Source organism: Myotis nattereri (genome assembly GCF_964212035.1).
Source record: "Myotis nattereri genome assembly, chromosome: 3".
Classification (NCBI taxonomy): domain Eukaryota; kingdom Metazoa; phylum Chordata; class Mammalia; order Chiroptera; family Vespertilionidae; genus Myotis; species Myotis nattereri.
In genome coordinates, this window is record NC_138077.1 from 153,689,904 (window position 1) to 153,707,585 (window position 17,682).

The following is a 17,682-nucleotide window of genomic DNA, read 5'->3' on the forward strand; positions in this document are numbered from 1 at the left end:
TTTTATATACACTGGCAGCAGCATACAAATAAAATACTTAGTATAAAAAGTATTTTTGCCTAATTATTGGTAATACACTATGTATTAGTTTGTTTTGAACACCTAAATTAAATGGCAATTTTCCCAGTCATTATGGCCTGCTTTTAGCGTTTGTTCCATCAACTCTTCTCATATAACTTTATGCCATACATTTGCAAAACTGCTAGAAAAGCAAAGGTAAGTTGCACACTTCTTGTAAGAGTCAGGAGAAAGTTGCTCATACTAGTTTCTACTCATATGAGTTATTTACAGGGCTAACTTTGTTTTAATAATAAATATTTCTAATAAACTCCTTTGTGGGTTTATTACCACTACACCTAAGTTATTTACTTTATCTCCTATCTCCTAATAAGGATAGTAAAGACTGGATGTAAGAATTCCATTAGAAGATATAAGAAAAACTTCAGAGTTTGAGACAATTCCTGAATGGAGTATTACAGTACAGAGTAATGATGTATAATGTAATAAGAAAAAAGGAACCAAAGATTGGCTTCAATAATTTGCAACTTTGCTTTAAGTCCTTGGTAAACCATTTTGCTTAAAAATTTTTATCCTTCGGAAAGGCTTAAGGAAATGTTAAAACATCCCAGACGTGTGGTCTCCAATCATTCAGAAAACAGTTAAAAACTCTGTGCCAGATCCAAGAGTCTGGTAGAAAACCAGTGGGTTGGTTACATTGTATCTACCGAGCACTGTATTTTCCTCTCGCCCACATGTACCATGAAAGTGTAGATGGTAGAGGGGTGGGGGAGGCCTAGAAGGGGTCAATAGGGAAAAAAGAGGACAAGTAATACTTTCAACAATAAAGATTAAAAGAGTGCATATGGAAAAGTCAGATCGAGTCTTGATTCCAACTTAAATTATTCAGTTACTAAAAATAAAAAATTTTAGGAAATCTAAATTGCAACCTACACTCTCACCAAAATACTTTTATTTGTATTTCCTACAGAAACAGTGAGTGGTAATTCATGGCACTTGGTAATTTGTCCAGACACGATATAAGGTATATGAAATCAGTAAATGCCATTTTGAAGAGTCTTCTGTTACAAATTCAAGATAGGCCCGTTCTGCAAAATCCAGTACTATTCCTTCAGTATTTTATAAGTGGAATTTTCTTCTACTTGTATCCATTTCCCGGGGCTGAAAATTAGGGAGTAAACAAAGTTAGCACACAATCAATGGGTAACAATGCTAAAAGTTGTCACTGAAGTATCAGTGTTCAGGTTTAATATAAAAGGTGTTGGAAATTACAGTTCCAATAGATGTGTGTTAAACATACACAATTTTAAAGTAAAAATCACACTTAAGTGAAATACTACTTACTAGATAGAAAATAATTCTCAAGCATGCACCAGAATCAGGGTAGCACAAGCTTATGAATAGGTTGCTGGGTCTAATTCAGTAAATCTATGGCCCAACAATTTTTCATCTTAAAAGTTTCTGGGTGATGCTTCTGGTCCTACTTTGAGAACCATTAATATTTAGGATACTTCAAATGAACCAGGATTAATCACCAGATCCAATTACCACATCAGAAAATGGTTTTTAGCTCATGACGGAAGATATTCAGAAGCATAACTTGAGGTAGAACTCAAAGCTTAAAAAGTACATGATTTCCTTCTCATCCCATACTTAAAATCATCTAAATGGCTTTTCTAGAGTAAGTACATACCTTATGGACCCATTCATATTCACCATATTTAGAATCAAAGGTTCCTTTCTGAAGAGATCTTAATTTCAAGGTAAAACGTGGTCCAAGTTCCTGAATTCCCACTTTCTTTTCACTCTTGAATATGTATCTTTAAAGGTAAAGAAAAAAGTTGAGGAAATTAGTCTGCATTAACCCACCTATTACTTCTTTAACATTTATGATGGTCGAAAAGAACGTATTTCTCATCTGTAATACCTGTCAAAATACATTAGGAACAGGTTTATCTTGAACAGGTATTTCATGATTAAAAGTCAAGGAGTAAAGGTACCTTCCTCACCTGTGAAATCTGAAGAAGATATAATCCCGTTGATTGTGGAATGTGGCAACCTGCCTTCCAATAAACTGAGGATTATGGGGAAAGAGAGATGCAAACATTCGTCCAACAGAATGACCCAGCCTTGTTGTAAAATTATTCAGAATTATTTCAGGTACGTGTTCTGTGGGGTCCTTGCCTCTTCTCTAGAAAAATCACAAGTTTATTAGCAAAACTGTATCATTGCAATTTTAAGTTTTATAATTCCCATGACAAATGAGAAATTTATCTCAATGACAACCACAAATGGCTTACTACACCCATGAAGTAAGATTAAAAGTATTTTGTATGCTGTGAATGCACCAAAAAGGAAGTTCTAGGAAAGTAACATTTCACAGTAATGAAAGTTATTGCCTGTCTGCCATAACTCAATTATGACAGTCTCACAAGAAACCTGCCAGTAGATAAAACTATTGCTTTAATTAGGAGAGCAAATGCCATTAGTAAAATCAAGCAGCTGATAAGTCAGTCTACTTAAAAGCAAAAACTATGAGGGGACCAATGCCAATCAAGGAATGCCTAAAACTTACCTTAATTTCTTTACGTAGACGAACACTGCTCATTTTAAAATGAGCAGTTGGTCCATTTGGCAAGTGACTCAGAATTAATCCATCTGTTCATAAAGCTAAGAACATATTGAACTCGGATCTAAATTTTGAATTGTTTAAATAATTGATCCTCAAAGGCTCCTAACATCTGTAGCGAGGTGAATAGGTGGGGTGCATGCATTCCTCTGGGTTAACAGAGATTTTCTTACCAAGCCTCAATCTCTAGACATATAAATCAACATAAATCTTTCAGAAAAATGGATTAGCCTATTGTCCTACCTTTTCTCTTTTCACAATAGGATAAATAGCTCATCAACCCCTTCTACAGGGTGTTTTGAGCATTCAACTAAAGTATGTGAAGCAACTAATGTCCACTACTCTAGCAGGAATGATAAGACAGGAATGGATTCAAGAGTAACTATAGCACTGTAAATAGAATATAAGTTTACCTCCATGTTAGAAGCCTTATAACCCTAAAAATGCACTTTTATATATTTGTATATACATTTTATGTTTGTAAGGTTAGGATATGCTGCCAGCTTTGAATTGATCATCCCACAAAACCAGAGACTCCTAAATTCTCTTCTTGATAGAAACAAGCTCTTATTCTTGTGATTGCTGTACCACAAATTAAACTCAGTAATAGCCATTTACTAATTGTCTGCCATGAATGAAATATAAGACACCTACCTACCTAGCAGGGTTGGCAGCCCAAGGCTTTAAAAGTCCTTGATGCAGCAAATTAAGATAACTACCTATACCAGTGATGGCGAACCTTTTGAGCTTGGCATGTCAGCATTTTGAAAAAGCCTACCTTAACTCTGGTGCCGTGTCACATGTAGAAATTTTTTGATATTTGCAACCATAGTAAAACAAAGACATTTTTGATATTTATTTTACATATTTAAATGCCATTTAACAAAGAAAAATCAACCCAAAAAATGAGTTCGCGTGTCACCTCTGACACATGTGTCATAGGTTCACCATCACTGACCTATACAATATTCCTCAAGTGGTTATAGCACAACCTGATTCTTTGAAATGCCGAACCTTAAAAGATGAGAATCTGATTGTTTTTCAAATATTTGTACATAATATTAGTTTTACAAACCATACTGTCTGCTTTATAATGGGATCAACACTCCTATTCATCCAGAGTAGAAGCTATGGTTATCTTGAATTTCCTCCTCTCCCACTAAATCCTACTGTTTACATAAGTTCCTCACTTGTACACCTCTCCCTTACTATTACTGTCTTAGTTGATGTCTCTGAGATTTCCCACCTAGATTATTAAAACAGTAGCCTGGTTGGTATGACCGCTCCAACAGTTTAAGTACATCTTCTAATACAGACTGTAAATCAAGTCTGGACTTAGGCCTTGGTTATAAAACCAAGTAACAAGCTATGGGGCTTAGCTGTGTCACTATCTGCACCAGTTCCTCAGATGCTAAGTGAAAAAAAACAAACTAGATACCTTGATTCTTGACAGCTACAGCTAATTTCAAGCCACTCTTATCAGCCTCATCTACAGAATAAAACATTGGTCTGACACTCAATGTGGTTCCAAGCTATCTTTCTAACCTGTCTCCTCATGGTGTTTCCTAACTGGTAGGCAGTGATACAATCTCTTACACACCATACATATTAACCATTTTTTTCTTTTACTCATGCTATTTCAAATAGCTTCAATAGTTTACTCATCCAATAATGCCCAATTCAAATGCCACCTCATTTTACGTAGTCAAAATTAAGATCTATATCTCAGTTCTCACTGTTACTTACTATAGCACTTGTCACTTGAAATTGAGTTATAGTCACGTAAATGCCTTTCTTCCCATCTAATCCATCAGCTCTTGAAAGATCTGTTTCTGACAGATACTAGTGCCTATCACATAGCAGATTATCAGTAAATGTTTGAATTCTTCTTTTCAAAGATACACCACAGGTTCAACTTCATGAGGCACAGTCAAAAGTATTTCTGTATCATTTGCACATTGAAAAAATTAATCAAATCTTATAAGGGGGTTAAGAGAGGTAACATGTCATTTCTTGCAAATTAAATCAGGGCTTGAATCCGTTCTAGAACATTCCTACTAAATGTTGTTTGTGTCAGAAGCAAACTACAAAATTCAAACTTATTAACTGCTGTGCAAAAATTTATGTTACTGCTAATCTCTAACATCAACCATGCAAAATAGAAGCCCTTCCTTAAAAAACAAAGGATACTTGGTGTTTTACGATCTTCATTAATAACGATCAGATCTGTGAAATCTCTTGAGATGCACTGTGGAATAATTCTTTTCAGAGCCAGTCCTCTTCTGTAATAAACATGTGAGTTTGGTATAACTGTGGAAAGCTGTTCACAGAGTCGTACTGTTCTCTGTAAAACAAAATAAAAAAAATCCTCAAAAATGAAAAGAATAAAAATCTTATGTGATATATATTTATCAGGAAAGGCATAATGATTATTATAAGACAATGTTATAATAGAGACCAATGCTAGGACAAGAGTTAAATCTGAACAGTTCCATCCTTTACCAAAGGCTGATCTTCCTAAAGCAGTGGTTCTCAATTGGGGGTGATTCTGTTCCACCAGGGAACCTTTGGCAATGTCTGGAAACATTTTTGGTGATTATGACTGGGGGTGGGGGACGGCTGGTACTGGTGGTATCTAGTGGATAGAGGCTAAGGACGCAACTAAGTATCTATAATGAGCAGGACAACCCCCATAACAAAAAATTATACATCCCCAAATGTTAACAATGTTGAGGTTGAAAAACCCTATCCTGAAGAATCAGGCTTAGAAAACAAGTCATTTCTTGCAAATTATCAAGTCATTTCTTACACTGTATTACCATTATTAAATTTTATTTAGCTTATTCACAGGCATCATCTAAGGCAATCTCTAACTCTTCTAAACAGAGTTCCTTTAAATAGTCAAAGTAATAAAAGAAAATTAGGAATTTAAGAACTATACTAATTAATGTATTTATTACCCCATGAGGTCTATCTGATGTTGTAATGAGAATCTTGGGAGAAGTTTGTCTGTTGAAATAAGAAGCAAATTCATCTGTAGCTTCATCATAAGCAACCTAAGAACAGAAAAACAAGTTAACCAAGTCACTGATCTGGCTTTCCCTTTCCCCATACTTTCTTATGACCTATTCTACAACTCTCCCCCATTGTTCACTTAATTTCAGCATGCTAGCTTCTTTGCTTTACTTCAAAAAACATGCTAAGCACGCTCCTGCTTTACAGCTTTTGCATAGGCTGTTTCCCCATCCTGAAGTACTTTTCACCCAAAGATGGCTAATCTCTTTATATCCTTCAAGTCTTTGCTAAAAGTCATCTCAATGAAACCTACCCTGACCGCTGTATATGAAACTGCAACTCAAACCAACAGAAAAATGGGCACGAGACATGAACAAATAATTGATTAAAAAGACAGGAAAAAAAAGTATGTTCAGCCCGGCCAGTGTAGCACAGTGGTTGAGTGTCGACCCATGAACCAGGAGGTCACAGTTCCATTATTCCCAGTCAGGGCTCATGCCCAGGTTGCAAGCTCCATACCCAATAGGGGCCATGAAGGAGGCAACCGATCAATGATTCTCTCTCATCATTAATGTTTCTATCTCTCCCTCTTCTTCTCTCTGAAATCAATAAAAACATATTTTAAAAAAAGAACATGTTCAATCTCATTTTTAACAAGAGAACAGCAAGTTAAAACTACACTGAGATATAATTTCTCACCTATCAGACTGGAAAAAATTATTTGTAATTGCAAAATCTTGATTAAAAGTTTGAAGAGTAACATTTATTTATATAATCTCAAAGTATCTATCCCCCAAATACTTATTAATTACAAAGGGAAAAACTAGTTATAATGGGAGAAACCTGGCAGGCAGTTTCATAAAAAGTGATGAAAGTTAACATAACCAGTAATGGGAAAATCATTAATATATGAGTCCTGATAAGAGGCACTGAAATGAACATAACATCACATCTGTAGTATTCCTGTCAGAAGTACATAACTGAATATAATCATGAGCAAACCTCCAAATCATTTTTAGCGACATTCTACAAGACTACCTGATCTGTACTCTTCAAAAATGTCAATGTCATTAAAAGCAAAGAATGTCTGAGGAACTGTTTCAATTTAATGGAGGTTAAAGAGTCATTATAATAGAATAAAATGCATGAGTTTGGATTTTTCTTTTGCTAAAAATGACATCATTGGGACAACTGGTAACATCTGGATAAGCTGTACAAATTAGATAATATTATATATCAATATTAATTGTCTGATTTTGATAACTCTATGCTATGTTTATTTAAAAAATACACTTATTAGGTAAAACATTCTAAAAGTATATAGGAGCAAAGAGGCTTCTTGTCTGCCACTTACTCTCAAGCATTTCAGAAAGAATATAAATGAAAGGTAAGTATGGTACAATTTAACATTTAGGATATCTGGATGAAGAAAATATACAAACTCCTATTTTTCTTATTAAGTCTGAAATTATGTAAAAAATAAATAAATGAATACACATACAAACTCGTATATATATATAAAATTGCAAACTCTACTCCAGTTAGTCCTAAATCCTCTTTACCCTATTTGTTAACTCTAGTAACCTATCATCTGCTAACATATCACATCTTACTTATTTTATTACTAGAGGCCCGGTACACAAAATTTGTGCATGGGAGTGTGGGGGGTGTCCCCTCAGCCTGGCCTGCACCCTCTCCAATATGGGACCCCTCGGGGGATGTCCAACTGCCTCTTGCAATCCAGGACCGCTGGCTCCTAAACACTCGCCTGCCTGTCTGCCTGATCACCCCTAACCCCTCTGCCTGCCTGCCTAATCGCCCTAACCACCTCTGCCTGCCTACCTGATCATCCCTAACTGCTCCCCTAATGGCCTGATTGCCCCTAACTGCTCCCCTGCTGGCCCGATCACCCCTAACCACCTCTGCCTCGCCCCACACCCGGGACCCAGGATTCCCCCTCCAGCCAGTTGCAGGCACCAGGGTCAGCGGCAGCCGCAGGGGACCATGGGCGGGCAGCTTTGCCCGGGCCACAACTGCAGGCACCTGGGACCTCGGGGCGCGCGCCTTGTCCCTCTCCCAGACCTCAGGCGCAGTCTCTGGTGCCCGAGACAGCGGGGTGGGTGGCTTGTCCCTGTCCCAGGCTGCAGCCTGGCTGGTCCCCATTCCTCTCTCGCAAGCTCATTTGTGCCTGGCTGGTCCTCATTCCTCTCTCCAGTGTTGAGTGTCTGAGCAGTTCCTGTGCGAGGGCGTGAGGGCGTAGCGAGTATTTGCATATTAGTTCTTTATTATATAGGATGTTCACTGTTTGTCTCTCCTCCTGGAATATAAGCTCTGGGTGGGCAGAAATTTTGTGTGTATATGTGAGAGTATTTGCATTGATTGATCCCAGGTCCCTAAAACAAATCTCAATACACAGTAGGAAATTAATAAAACATTTGGTGGAAGACTGACTGAGTGAATATTAGGAGATATGTAAAAGAACTATGATAAAAAGCATTGTTTAAAAGCAAACATACAAAATTTTAAAAATATATACAACATTTTAAAGACCTTGATTCTCTGACTATACTACTGCAAATTTTTTGAAGGAAAAATGTGAAAAGTAGATTATTTTAAAACCAAAAGGTTTTATAAGGACACAAAATATACCATCAAATATTATCCTTAATTTTCAAAATGTTTAACAGGTGTTACAAAATTCTACAGTATGAGAAATACTTTTTAAATGATATATAAAAAAGAAGTATTATACGGAGATTAAATGACAAAAGGTATAAAACATAATAAATTTCTAGAAAATAAATCACTGCCTCTTTCTATGCAATTACTGGGAAATTTAATTATTAAACAATTGATAGCAAATAAGATAATGTGCCAACATTATAGCTGTATCAGTCCATTATACGAATTCACCAGACAGTAATTTAAATTAACTGTCAACATATGAACAGATAATTTATCAAGTGTGGCCATCCAAATTTATTTAAGACTTTTAATGTTACCTCTTCATCATTAGGGTCTACTGTGGTTTCATCATATACTCGCTGGTTGTCAATTGTCTTGGGTATAGGCTTTGGTGGAGCCTAAATAAAAGAAAAAACATTAAGGCTTTGGTGGAGCCTAAATAAAAGAAATAAGATTAAGTTGTAGAAGCATTTTTACATAAATAATTTTTCATTACAGTTGGGAATAACAGAAATTTATAAACAATCCAAAAACACAATCTGTTCCTCATTTCAACCCACTGCTACATCAATCCTAATGACAATACTGAGTAAAACGTTTTTTAATTCTCTGAGCAGGAACACACACATACTAAAAGAATTGCCAACATAGGATGCAATGGCTTAAAAACAGACAGAAGTAGCAGAGAGAAAAATATTGGTCAAAATAACTATCCACTAAAAATAAAAGTTATCAAACAAAATGGAAAAAAATTACAAAAGTAAATATACATGTAGCTTTGTCCCAATAGCTTTCAAAAAGCTATTCAGAATATATACAACAAAAGCTACAAATCTATCTGCTGAAGTAGTAATTCTAGAACGGGGGATTTATGGTAAGGAATGAAAGGGGGGAGCAATTCACACAAAGAAAGATGTAGTATCACTATTGTTCTTTTTTTTAGTTTCATATATTTTTTTTCATGATTAAGGTATTACATATGTGTCCTTATCCTCCCCACTCCCATTCTTGCCCTTACCCCCTTGGTGTCTATGTCCAATGGTTATGTTTATATGCAGGCATACAAGTCCTTTAGTAAATATGAACAGCGAATAGATAGGACAAAGGTCCAACAACATAATGGAATACTTTTAGAATTAGCAATCATGCATACTCAGCTTAGACCAAAAACTGTAAATAAAATGGTATGGATCAGGAATACAGAACTGTAACATACACTAACTAAAATTAATTCAAAGTATATGTACACTAGCAGAGATAGAAGAAGCATGAGTTGATAACCATTTAGGATTTTATTTTTATTATTCTATGAAACAAATATTAAGTTTTAAATCATTTTTTGAAGGAGGCAGTTCTAGGAAGTCATCTTTCAGTACAAAAAAACAGAATGGTGATCAGCATATTAATTTGCTATAATTGATTATTGAGAGCTAAAAAGAGACTAATATTGCTTGATAGAATTTTGCAGGTCAGAAAAGTCTAATATTGGCAACTTCATGTTATTTAACCTAATACTATTAAGAGAATGCATGAAAAAGCAAAATGTTTCAGTCTTTATATTTTTCCCTTCTTCAAAAACACTTATCCTTTCTTAGTACCTCATCTTAAGAGAGGGGAAGAGGGAAGAGTTGTACGTTTTTAAAAATTTGCAAGTATAAATCATAACCTAGAACAAACTATAAGTGAAATGAAACCAAATGAAAATAACTTAGTTGTGCAATAATGTGCAAGTATTTAGTTCTTTTTAAAATTTTCAATAGAAAGATTTCACTTATCACAAAAATAGCCAAATGCTTTCTTGATGCATTATCTCTGCTCTCTCCTTTGCTATAACCCATCCGGGCATATCATCTTCCTTCCATCCCCCCCTTCTCCCTCTTCACAGATTCATATCATGTGACAGCTCTCATTCTTATTCACCCAGTCCTTTAACAGAAGAGTATTTGTCTGACAAAGAACCTTTGCTTCAAATCTCAAGAGCTCCAGCTCTAATTTAGGGAGCTTCCCCCATTCCCAAAGTCAAGGAGATGTGTATGTCTCTACTTCTCAAACACATAAAGTAAAATAAGCAAGTCAAAATATGCATAACATTTATGTTAAAATTTTAAAACATTTAAAACATTACCACTGTGCTTGTTTGGGAACACAAACATACACAGTAAAAGTAATAAAGAAGTGCATGGGAACAATAAGCAGCAATTTCGTGAGTGGTTATCTGAGGACGAACAAGCAATCAGAAACACACAAGGGACTTGGAACAGTATTTGCTAATGCATTATTTCTTAAGCGGAGTAAAGGGTAAAAAGGAGTTTGCTATATTATTTTTATACACTTGAAATATTTCAAAATAAATTTTAAAAGAAAGTCATTCAACATAAATATCAGGGAGCATTCCTTCTTAAGATAGATGGCTAAAAATTTTCTTTACCTTATCACCAAGAGCCTCTCTTTCTTTTTTAAGTTTTTTCTTAGCTGCCAACTTTTCCTAAAAGGTTTAAAAAAAGAAAAAAAGAATGAGAGATCATTAGTTAGATTACAAACACACTGAAACTACAAATTACTAATGCTAAGAATACTTACATGGAGTAATCTTTAATCTTCCTAATTTGTTAAAATTAAAATGTTGACATAGATTTTCATACCTAAGTTACTGTAAAACAAGTGAACTGAACAATCAATACGATTTTTGTAACAATGACTTTGCTTCTTAAAAAACAAAAATCTAAGTTGACCAATTTTTTTTTCTGCATTTCTAACAAGTTGCATCCTAATGAAAAACATGGCTATGCTGGCTGTTTCTCTAGGAAAGTACTAAAAATAAATGGGAATGGGAGATTTGTTTTCAGGTTGCTTCCCATAAAAGTACAAATAACTATCCATATATTTTATAATCAAAAAATGCTTTTAAACTTATTAAGTGCTTGCAAGTTAAGATTGTTTGTACTGTGAATATGTATCTTTTGGAGATTTCTGAACAGAATGCTTAACTGACAACAGAAAATACTCCCCCCCCCCCCCCCCCCCCAGCATTCATTAAGCCTCAATGTATCAGGGCTCAAAAGTCTTCCAGAATACCCTTCCCCCGCACCACAATGGTTCAGGGGTGGGCAAACTTTTTGACTCCAGGGCCACAGTGGGTTCTTAAACTGGACTCAGAAGAAGGAGCTGCGGCCCTGTTTCCCTACTTGCCATGTTAACACCGCTGCTGGTGAAGGAGCGGAGGGGAGAGCAAGAGAGCCCTCCGCTTGGGACAGAACAGCCGACCTGGCAGGATCCGGCCCGCGGGCCGTAGTTTGCCCACGGCCGGTTAGATGCTCCTTGTATGTACTCCAATAGCACGTTAGCACTTAAGGCTCAGTCCAGGGTTTCAAAAAATCTAGTAAGAGGAGGCAGGCACATATAAAGAGTATTATGTGTGTGAACTTTTATGATGTGCAAGAATAAGCAAACTCTTGCTTTCAACGGAAATGTAACCACAAATGAGCACCGTGACCTTAGGCTTTATCTGCTTATCTCCCCATACTTGTTTACCTCACAGAACAGTATGAGGATAAAGCTGTATGCAGGGACCTGGAGAATATAATGCTAATGGAAATAAGCCAGTCAGAGGAAGACAAGTATCAAATCCAATGAACAAAATAAACTGATGAACAAAACAGATCCAGAGACATAGAAGCATGGAACAGGCTGTCGAATCTCAGAGGGAAGGCAGGGAAGGGTGGGTGTGTGGGAAAAGATCAACCGAAGAACTTGTATGACAACAGGATGGTGAAAGCCTGAGGGGGGTGGGGGGGAGGGAAAGGGGCAGGGGAGGGCGGGCTAGAAGAGGTCAATGTGGGAGGGGATGGGGACATATGTAATACTTTCAACAATAAAGATTTAAGAAAAAAAAGGAAATAACAAAATAAAAAGGAGTAATAAGATTACTAGAAACTTTACAGTACTAATTTCAGTACGAGTCGCCGCAGTAATCAGAGAAGCATCACTCTGAGTTTACGCATTGCCTGCATTAGGTTTTAGGCATTAACCACCCGGAGCTGAAGGTGGACGGGACCGCGCGGAGAGGGAGCCTTTGCCTCCCAGGTCAGGAGGGAGTACTTTTCACTAGTGGGCGAGCAGGGTTTCTTGCTTTCATTCTCAGCCACGAACCCTAGCCAGGAGCTGGTAAAAAAGGGAAACCGGGCCGCTCCGGCAAAAAGCAGGACGAGGCGATCGGGAGCCCCGCCCAACCCTCCGGCTGGGATCCCTGGGAGGGGAGACCACGCAAGTGCAACACGCCCACCCGCGCCGCCCTCTCCCGCGCGCCAGGGACACTGCGCATGCGCCCTGCCGCCTCCGCCCCTCTGCTACCTTCCGCTGCTGCTGCTTCCACCGCGTGAACATTAAGTGTCGCCGCTGCTTGTTCTTAATCTCGGAAATGCTGAAGCCCGGCGGGAAGGCGGACGCTTTCGGGGCTTGGCCCCCGCTTTCCGTCGCCCCATCCTCACCGACTGCAGCCTCCTGAGGTTCTTCGGCAGCGCTCTTGCGCTTCAGGCCTTTCTTTCGGCTGCCGCCGGTCTTCTCCATGGTGTTTGCTCCTTGGCGTCCGTACGGAAACGGAAATAGCTTCCTCCTCCGACTTCTTAGGCTTTTACTTCCGGGGCAGAAAGGTCTTAAAAATGAAGAGTGCCGGGCGGAGTATTTAACCTTTTAAGCAGGTGTTGAAATTTAGGTTTCAAAAAGTTAATGGGGTTGCCAAGCCGTATGGACAGTGAAATGATGAATTCGTGGAATTCTTTATTGAACGTTTTCTATGTTCAAGCCCTCAAAACATTAAAACAAAATCTTTTCAGTAGAGAATTTACATTTTACTAGAGAAGTCTAAAATGAGCTTACAGGTATATAATGTGGTGAGCTATAAAGTAAATAATACACGGTGTGGAAAAAAAAATAGAACAGGATAAAGAAGACGAAGGGTAGAAGGGCATGTTGCAGCTTTTAAATAGGGAATCATAGTCCCTGGCTGCGAACGTAGCTCAGTTTGGAGCGTGGTTCCCATGTGCGAAGGTTTTGGTTGGTCCTCGGTCAGGAGCAAAGATTTGAAGGAGATAATGGGGTAAACTGTGGCGTTATCTGGGGGAAGAGCTGCAAACCTTAGAAAAGCTGTCCAAGCAAAGGAAGCACAGTTGCAAGGCGCATAGTTAGTAGCAAGCCTGGCATGTTTGGGAAGAACCGTGGAGGCCAGGAGTCAAATGGGAAAGAAGAGGAAGGGGAGGAGGGGGTTAAGAGTGAGAGATTGTGTAGGGGTTCATTTATTTATTTTTTTTTACTTTGGTTTTTATTTTATGTGACATGCAGATCTCTTGGAGGATTTGAGAAAAAGAGTAACGTGACCTAACTCAGATTTTAAAGGCATTACTCAGACTCTCCTTTTGAGAATAGACTTAAGGGGAGAGAAAGTGAAAGGAGGGAAGAAATGACAGTGTCTTGGGCCAGGGTGGTGCTAATGGAGGGAGTGAGAAGTGGTCAGATTCATTTGAAAGTTCCTGATGATTGAATGAAGGACGAGAGAAAGAGAAGAGTCAGGATGACTCCAAGACTTTTGAACTGAGCGACTGGAAGGATGGAGTCACATCAGTAGGATGTGAGAGACTACTGGTGGAGCACATTTGAAGAGTGAAATCAAGGTTTAGTTCTGTAAATGTTAAGGTTGAGACCCTTAGTTATGATTGTTCTCAAGTACTCAGTTGGGATGTATGATTCTGCAGCAAGAGAGAGAGGTATGGACTAGAGATCAACATTTGGGAGTCATCAGCACACAGGTAGTGTTTTAAACCATGATAGTGAGTGTAGCTAGAGAACCGAAAAGGAGAAGAGGATGAAGGACTGAACCCTGGAGGAGTCCCACATGAAGAGTTGGAAAGAAAAGGAGAATCCAATAAAAGAGAAAGACAGTAGAGAGCCATGGAAGCCAAGCGAAGTGTTTCCCTAATGGTTAATTTTTTTTATTCCTCATTTCAGTTTTATGAAAATGTCCTTCAAACAGAGACAAAAGACTCCCTTTTGATTGACTACTAGGAGTTAATTTTCCAGAAATTGCCTTAATTTCAAATTATATGTTTCACTATTGGCACTGTTTGATAGTCCAGGTCACTGATGGTAGTACTCATAATGCCATGCAGAAGAGGTTTAAGAGAGTGAGGAGTTGTGGGTAATGAAGGCTTCTTATTGATGTACATAACCCAGTGCTATTTCTTAGGCTAAGCTATCTCCCTGTTACCTTTTATTTGTGGACCCCTGAAGATTGGCTTACTTCTCTCTTTATTATTATTACTAGAGGCCCGGTGCACAAAAATTTGTGCACTCGGGGGGGAGGGGGGTCGTTCAGCCCGGCCTGTGCCCTGTCGCAGTCTGGGACCCCTCGGGAGATAACGACCTGCTGGCTTAGGCCTGCTCCCGGGTGGCAGAGGGCAGGCCCAATCCCTAGGTGCAGCCCCTGGTCGGGCTCAGAGCAGGGCTGATTGGGGGGTTGGGGCACCATCCCCTGTCACACTCAAGGCAGGGTCGATGGGGAGGTTGTGGCACCGCCCCCTGTCATGCACAGAGCAGGGCCCATCAGGGGGTTGGGGCGCCACCCTCTATCACCCACAGAGCAGGGCCGATCAGGGGGTTGGGGTGCCGCCACTCTCACACTCAGGGCAGGGCCGATGGGGAGGTTATGGCTCTACCCCGTCACACACAGAGCAGGGCCCGTGGGAGGGTGGGTGGGGTTGGGGCGCCGCACCCTGTCACACACAGAGCAGGGCCGATCAGGGGGTTGGGGCGCCGCACCCTGTCACACACAGAGCTGCAGGGCAATCGGGGTTTTGGCGCTGCCCCCTGTCACGCTGATCCCGGTGCTGGGAGGCATATTACCCTTTTACTATATAGGGTAGAGGCCTGGTGCATGGGTGGGTGCCAGCTGGTTTGTCCTGAAGGGTGTCCTGGATTAGGGTGGGGGTCCCCACTGGGGTGCTTGGCCAGCCTGGGTGAGGGGATGATGGCTGTTTGCAGCTGGTCACACACCATTCAGGGTGGGGGTCCCCACTGGGGTGCCTGGCCAGCCTGGGTGAGGGGATGATGGCTGTTTGCAGCTGGTCACACACCATTCAGGGTGGGGGTCCCCACTGGGGTGCCTGGCCAGCCTGGGTGAGGGGATGATGGCTGTTTGCAGCTGGTCACACACCCTTCAGGGTGGGGGTCCCCACTGGGGTGCCTGGCCAGTCTGGGTGAAGGGCTGAGGGCTGTTTTCAGGCTGGCGGGTGACGGAAGCTCCCAACTGCTCCTTTTTTTCTTTTTTTTTTTTAAATTCTGGGCCATCTTTAGCTCTGAGGCTCCAGCTCTTAGGCCTCCTCTGCTGAAAGTAGGTAATCAAAACAATGTATAACTCCAGCTCTGACTCCAGCTCTGAGATCTCAGCTCGCTGAAAGCGTCTATATTCGTTACAATGTTTCTTAAACTGCAGGCTCAGAGGCCGGCAAGGCAGGCGGGAACGTTGGTTTCCTCCGTCACTGAGGCAACCAAGCCTCATGTTAGTTTCAAGCTGCCTGGCTGCCAGCAACCATCTTGGCTGACAGTTAATTTGCATATCTCCCTGATTAGCCAATGGGAAGGGTAGCGGTCGTATGCCAATTACCATGTTTCTCTTTTATTAGATTAGATTACTAGAGGCCTGGTGCATGGATTCGTGCACTGGTGGGATCCCTCACAGTCTGGGACCCCTCGGGGATCAGATCTAAGCTGGCAGTCAGACATCCCTCTCACAGCTGGGGGCTCTTGCAGTCTGGTACCCCTTGCTTCTTACTGCCCACCTGCAGTGGAGGCTGGAGAGGTTCCTGCCACCACTGCTGCACTTGCCAGCTCTGAGCTCAACTTCTGGCTAAGCAGTGTTCACCCTGTGGGAGCCCACTGACCACAAGGGGCAGTTCCTGCATTGAACGTCTGCCTTTAGTGGTCAGTGCTCATCATAGTGACTGGATGTTCTGCCATTTGGTCGATTTGCATATTAGGGTTTTATTATATAGGATGCTCTCATATATATTAAAAAACCTCTAACAATGTAAGAGATCAACCAAAGGACTTGTATGCATGCATATAAGTATAACCAATGGACATAAGACACTGGGGGATAGGGGAGGCTAAGGGACTGTCAAGGACGGGGGGAAAAAAAGGACACATATGTAATACCCTTTGTAATACTTTAAGCAATAAAATAAATAAATAAAAAAAACAAAAAAACACAAACCTCTAACAATGATGGTAGAGCTTGTAGTGATATAATCATTATCTTTAGGCAAATAAAATATTAATGGAAGCTTCTGATCTAGATTGAAGAGTAGGTAAAAGCTGTGTTTACCTACTCCCAGAACCACTTCAAAATTACAACTAAACTACAGAACAACCATCATTGAGAGCCTCCTCAAGTATAGCTGAACTGAAGTCCAATAAACTAAGGATATACAGAAGAAGCCATGCAGAGACTTATAAGAGGGGTGGAAGGTAGAATGGGCTGGTCCCATACCCACATGTGGTGGTTAAAAATACAGAGGCATATTTTGGCTACAGAGGTTCCCCTCTGTGGAGCAAGGAATCCCAGTCCCATACAAGGCTCCCAGCCCCAGGTTCCAGTGCCAGGAAGAGAGATTGTCATAACTTCTAGCTGTAAAAACATGCAGGGATTGTGGCTGAGTGAGATGGATTGCTGCTGGAGTTCCAGACATTCCTCTTAAATGGCCTATGCATGGACTTACTCAGACTCACTTATGCTGAGTACTGTGTTGAGCAGCAGGACAAAAGGTGCCAAGGGCCCTGGCTGGTTTTGCACAATGGTTAGAGTGTCAGCCTGTGGACTGAAGGGTTGTGGCTTTGATTCCTGGTCAGGGGCACGTACCTTAGTTGCAGGCTTGATACTGAAGGCAACCAATCAATGTGCCTCTCTCACATCTCTCTCTCTCTCTCTCTCTCTCTCTCTCTCTCTCTCTCTCTCCACTCTCCCTTCCAGTCTCTCTAAAAATCAATGAAAAATATATCCTTGGGTGAGGATTTAAAAAAAAATGCTACCAAGGACACACAGGGAGAAACGGAATTGCCTGGCTTCTTTATATTCCAGATCACTGATTTGATTCTCAGCTTCATCTACTCTACTGTTGATTCCCTGTAAATTATTCTTCATTTCAGTTAGTGTATCTTTCATTTCTGATTAGTTCTGTTTTATGCTGTTGAGGTTCTCAATAAGTTCATTGAGTATTTTTATCACCAGTGTTTTGAACTCTACATCTAGTAGATTGCTTGTCTTCATTTTGTTGAGTTATTTTTCT

General features: G+C 40.0%; 1 protein-coding gene across 3 annotated transcripts; it reads right to left on the reverse strand.

Annotated features, from left to right (window-relative positions):
- Positions 1-123: 123 nt before the first annotated feature.
- RPF1 (ribosome production factor 1 homolog) lies at positions 124-12,939 on the reverse strand. 3 transcript variants are annotated; one of them, XM_081086861.1, is made up of 9 exons: positions 12,698-12,939; positions 10,776-10,832; positions 8,665-8,745; positions 5,608-5,703; positions 4,838-4,991; positions 2,594-2,676; positions 2,028-2,209; positions 1,712-1,838; positions 124-1,179 (listed from the first exon to the last, which is right to left on the reverse strand). In XM_081086861.1, exons 1-9 carry the CDS (start codon positions 12,911-12,913, stop codon positions 1,138-1,140), a joined length of 1,038 nt encoding a protein of 345 aa, XP_080942987.1. In that variant the 5' UTR covers positions 12,914-12,939; the 3' UTR covers positions 124-1,137. The 3 variants fall into 3 exon arrangements, 1 of the variants encoding a protein (XP_080942987.1); XR_013995701.1 differs by lacking the exon at positions 2,594-2,676 and adding an exon at positions 4,394-4,624 and having other exon boundaries at positions 943-1,179; XR_013995702.1 differs by having other exon boundaries at positions 955-1,179; positions 2,594-2,688.
- Positions 12,940-17,682: the final 4,743 nt, after the last annotated feature.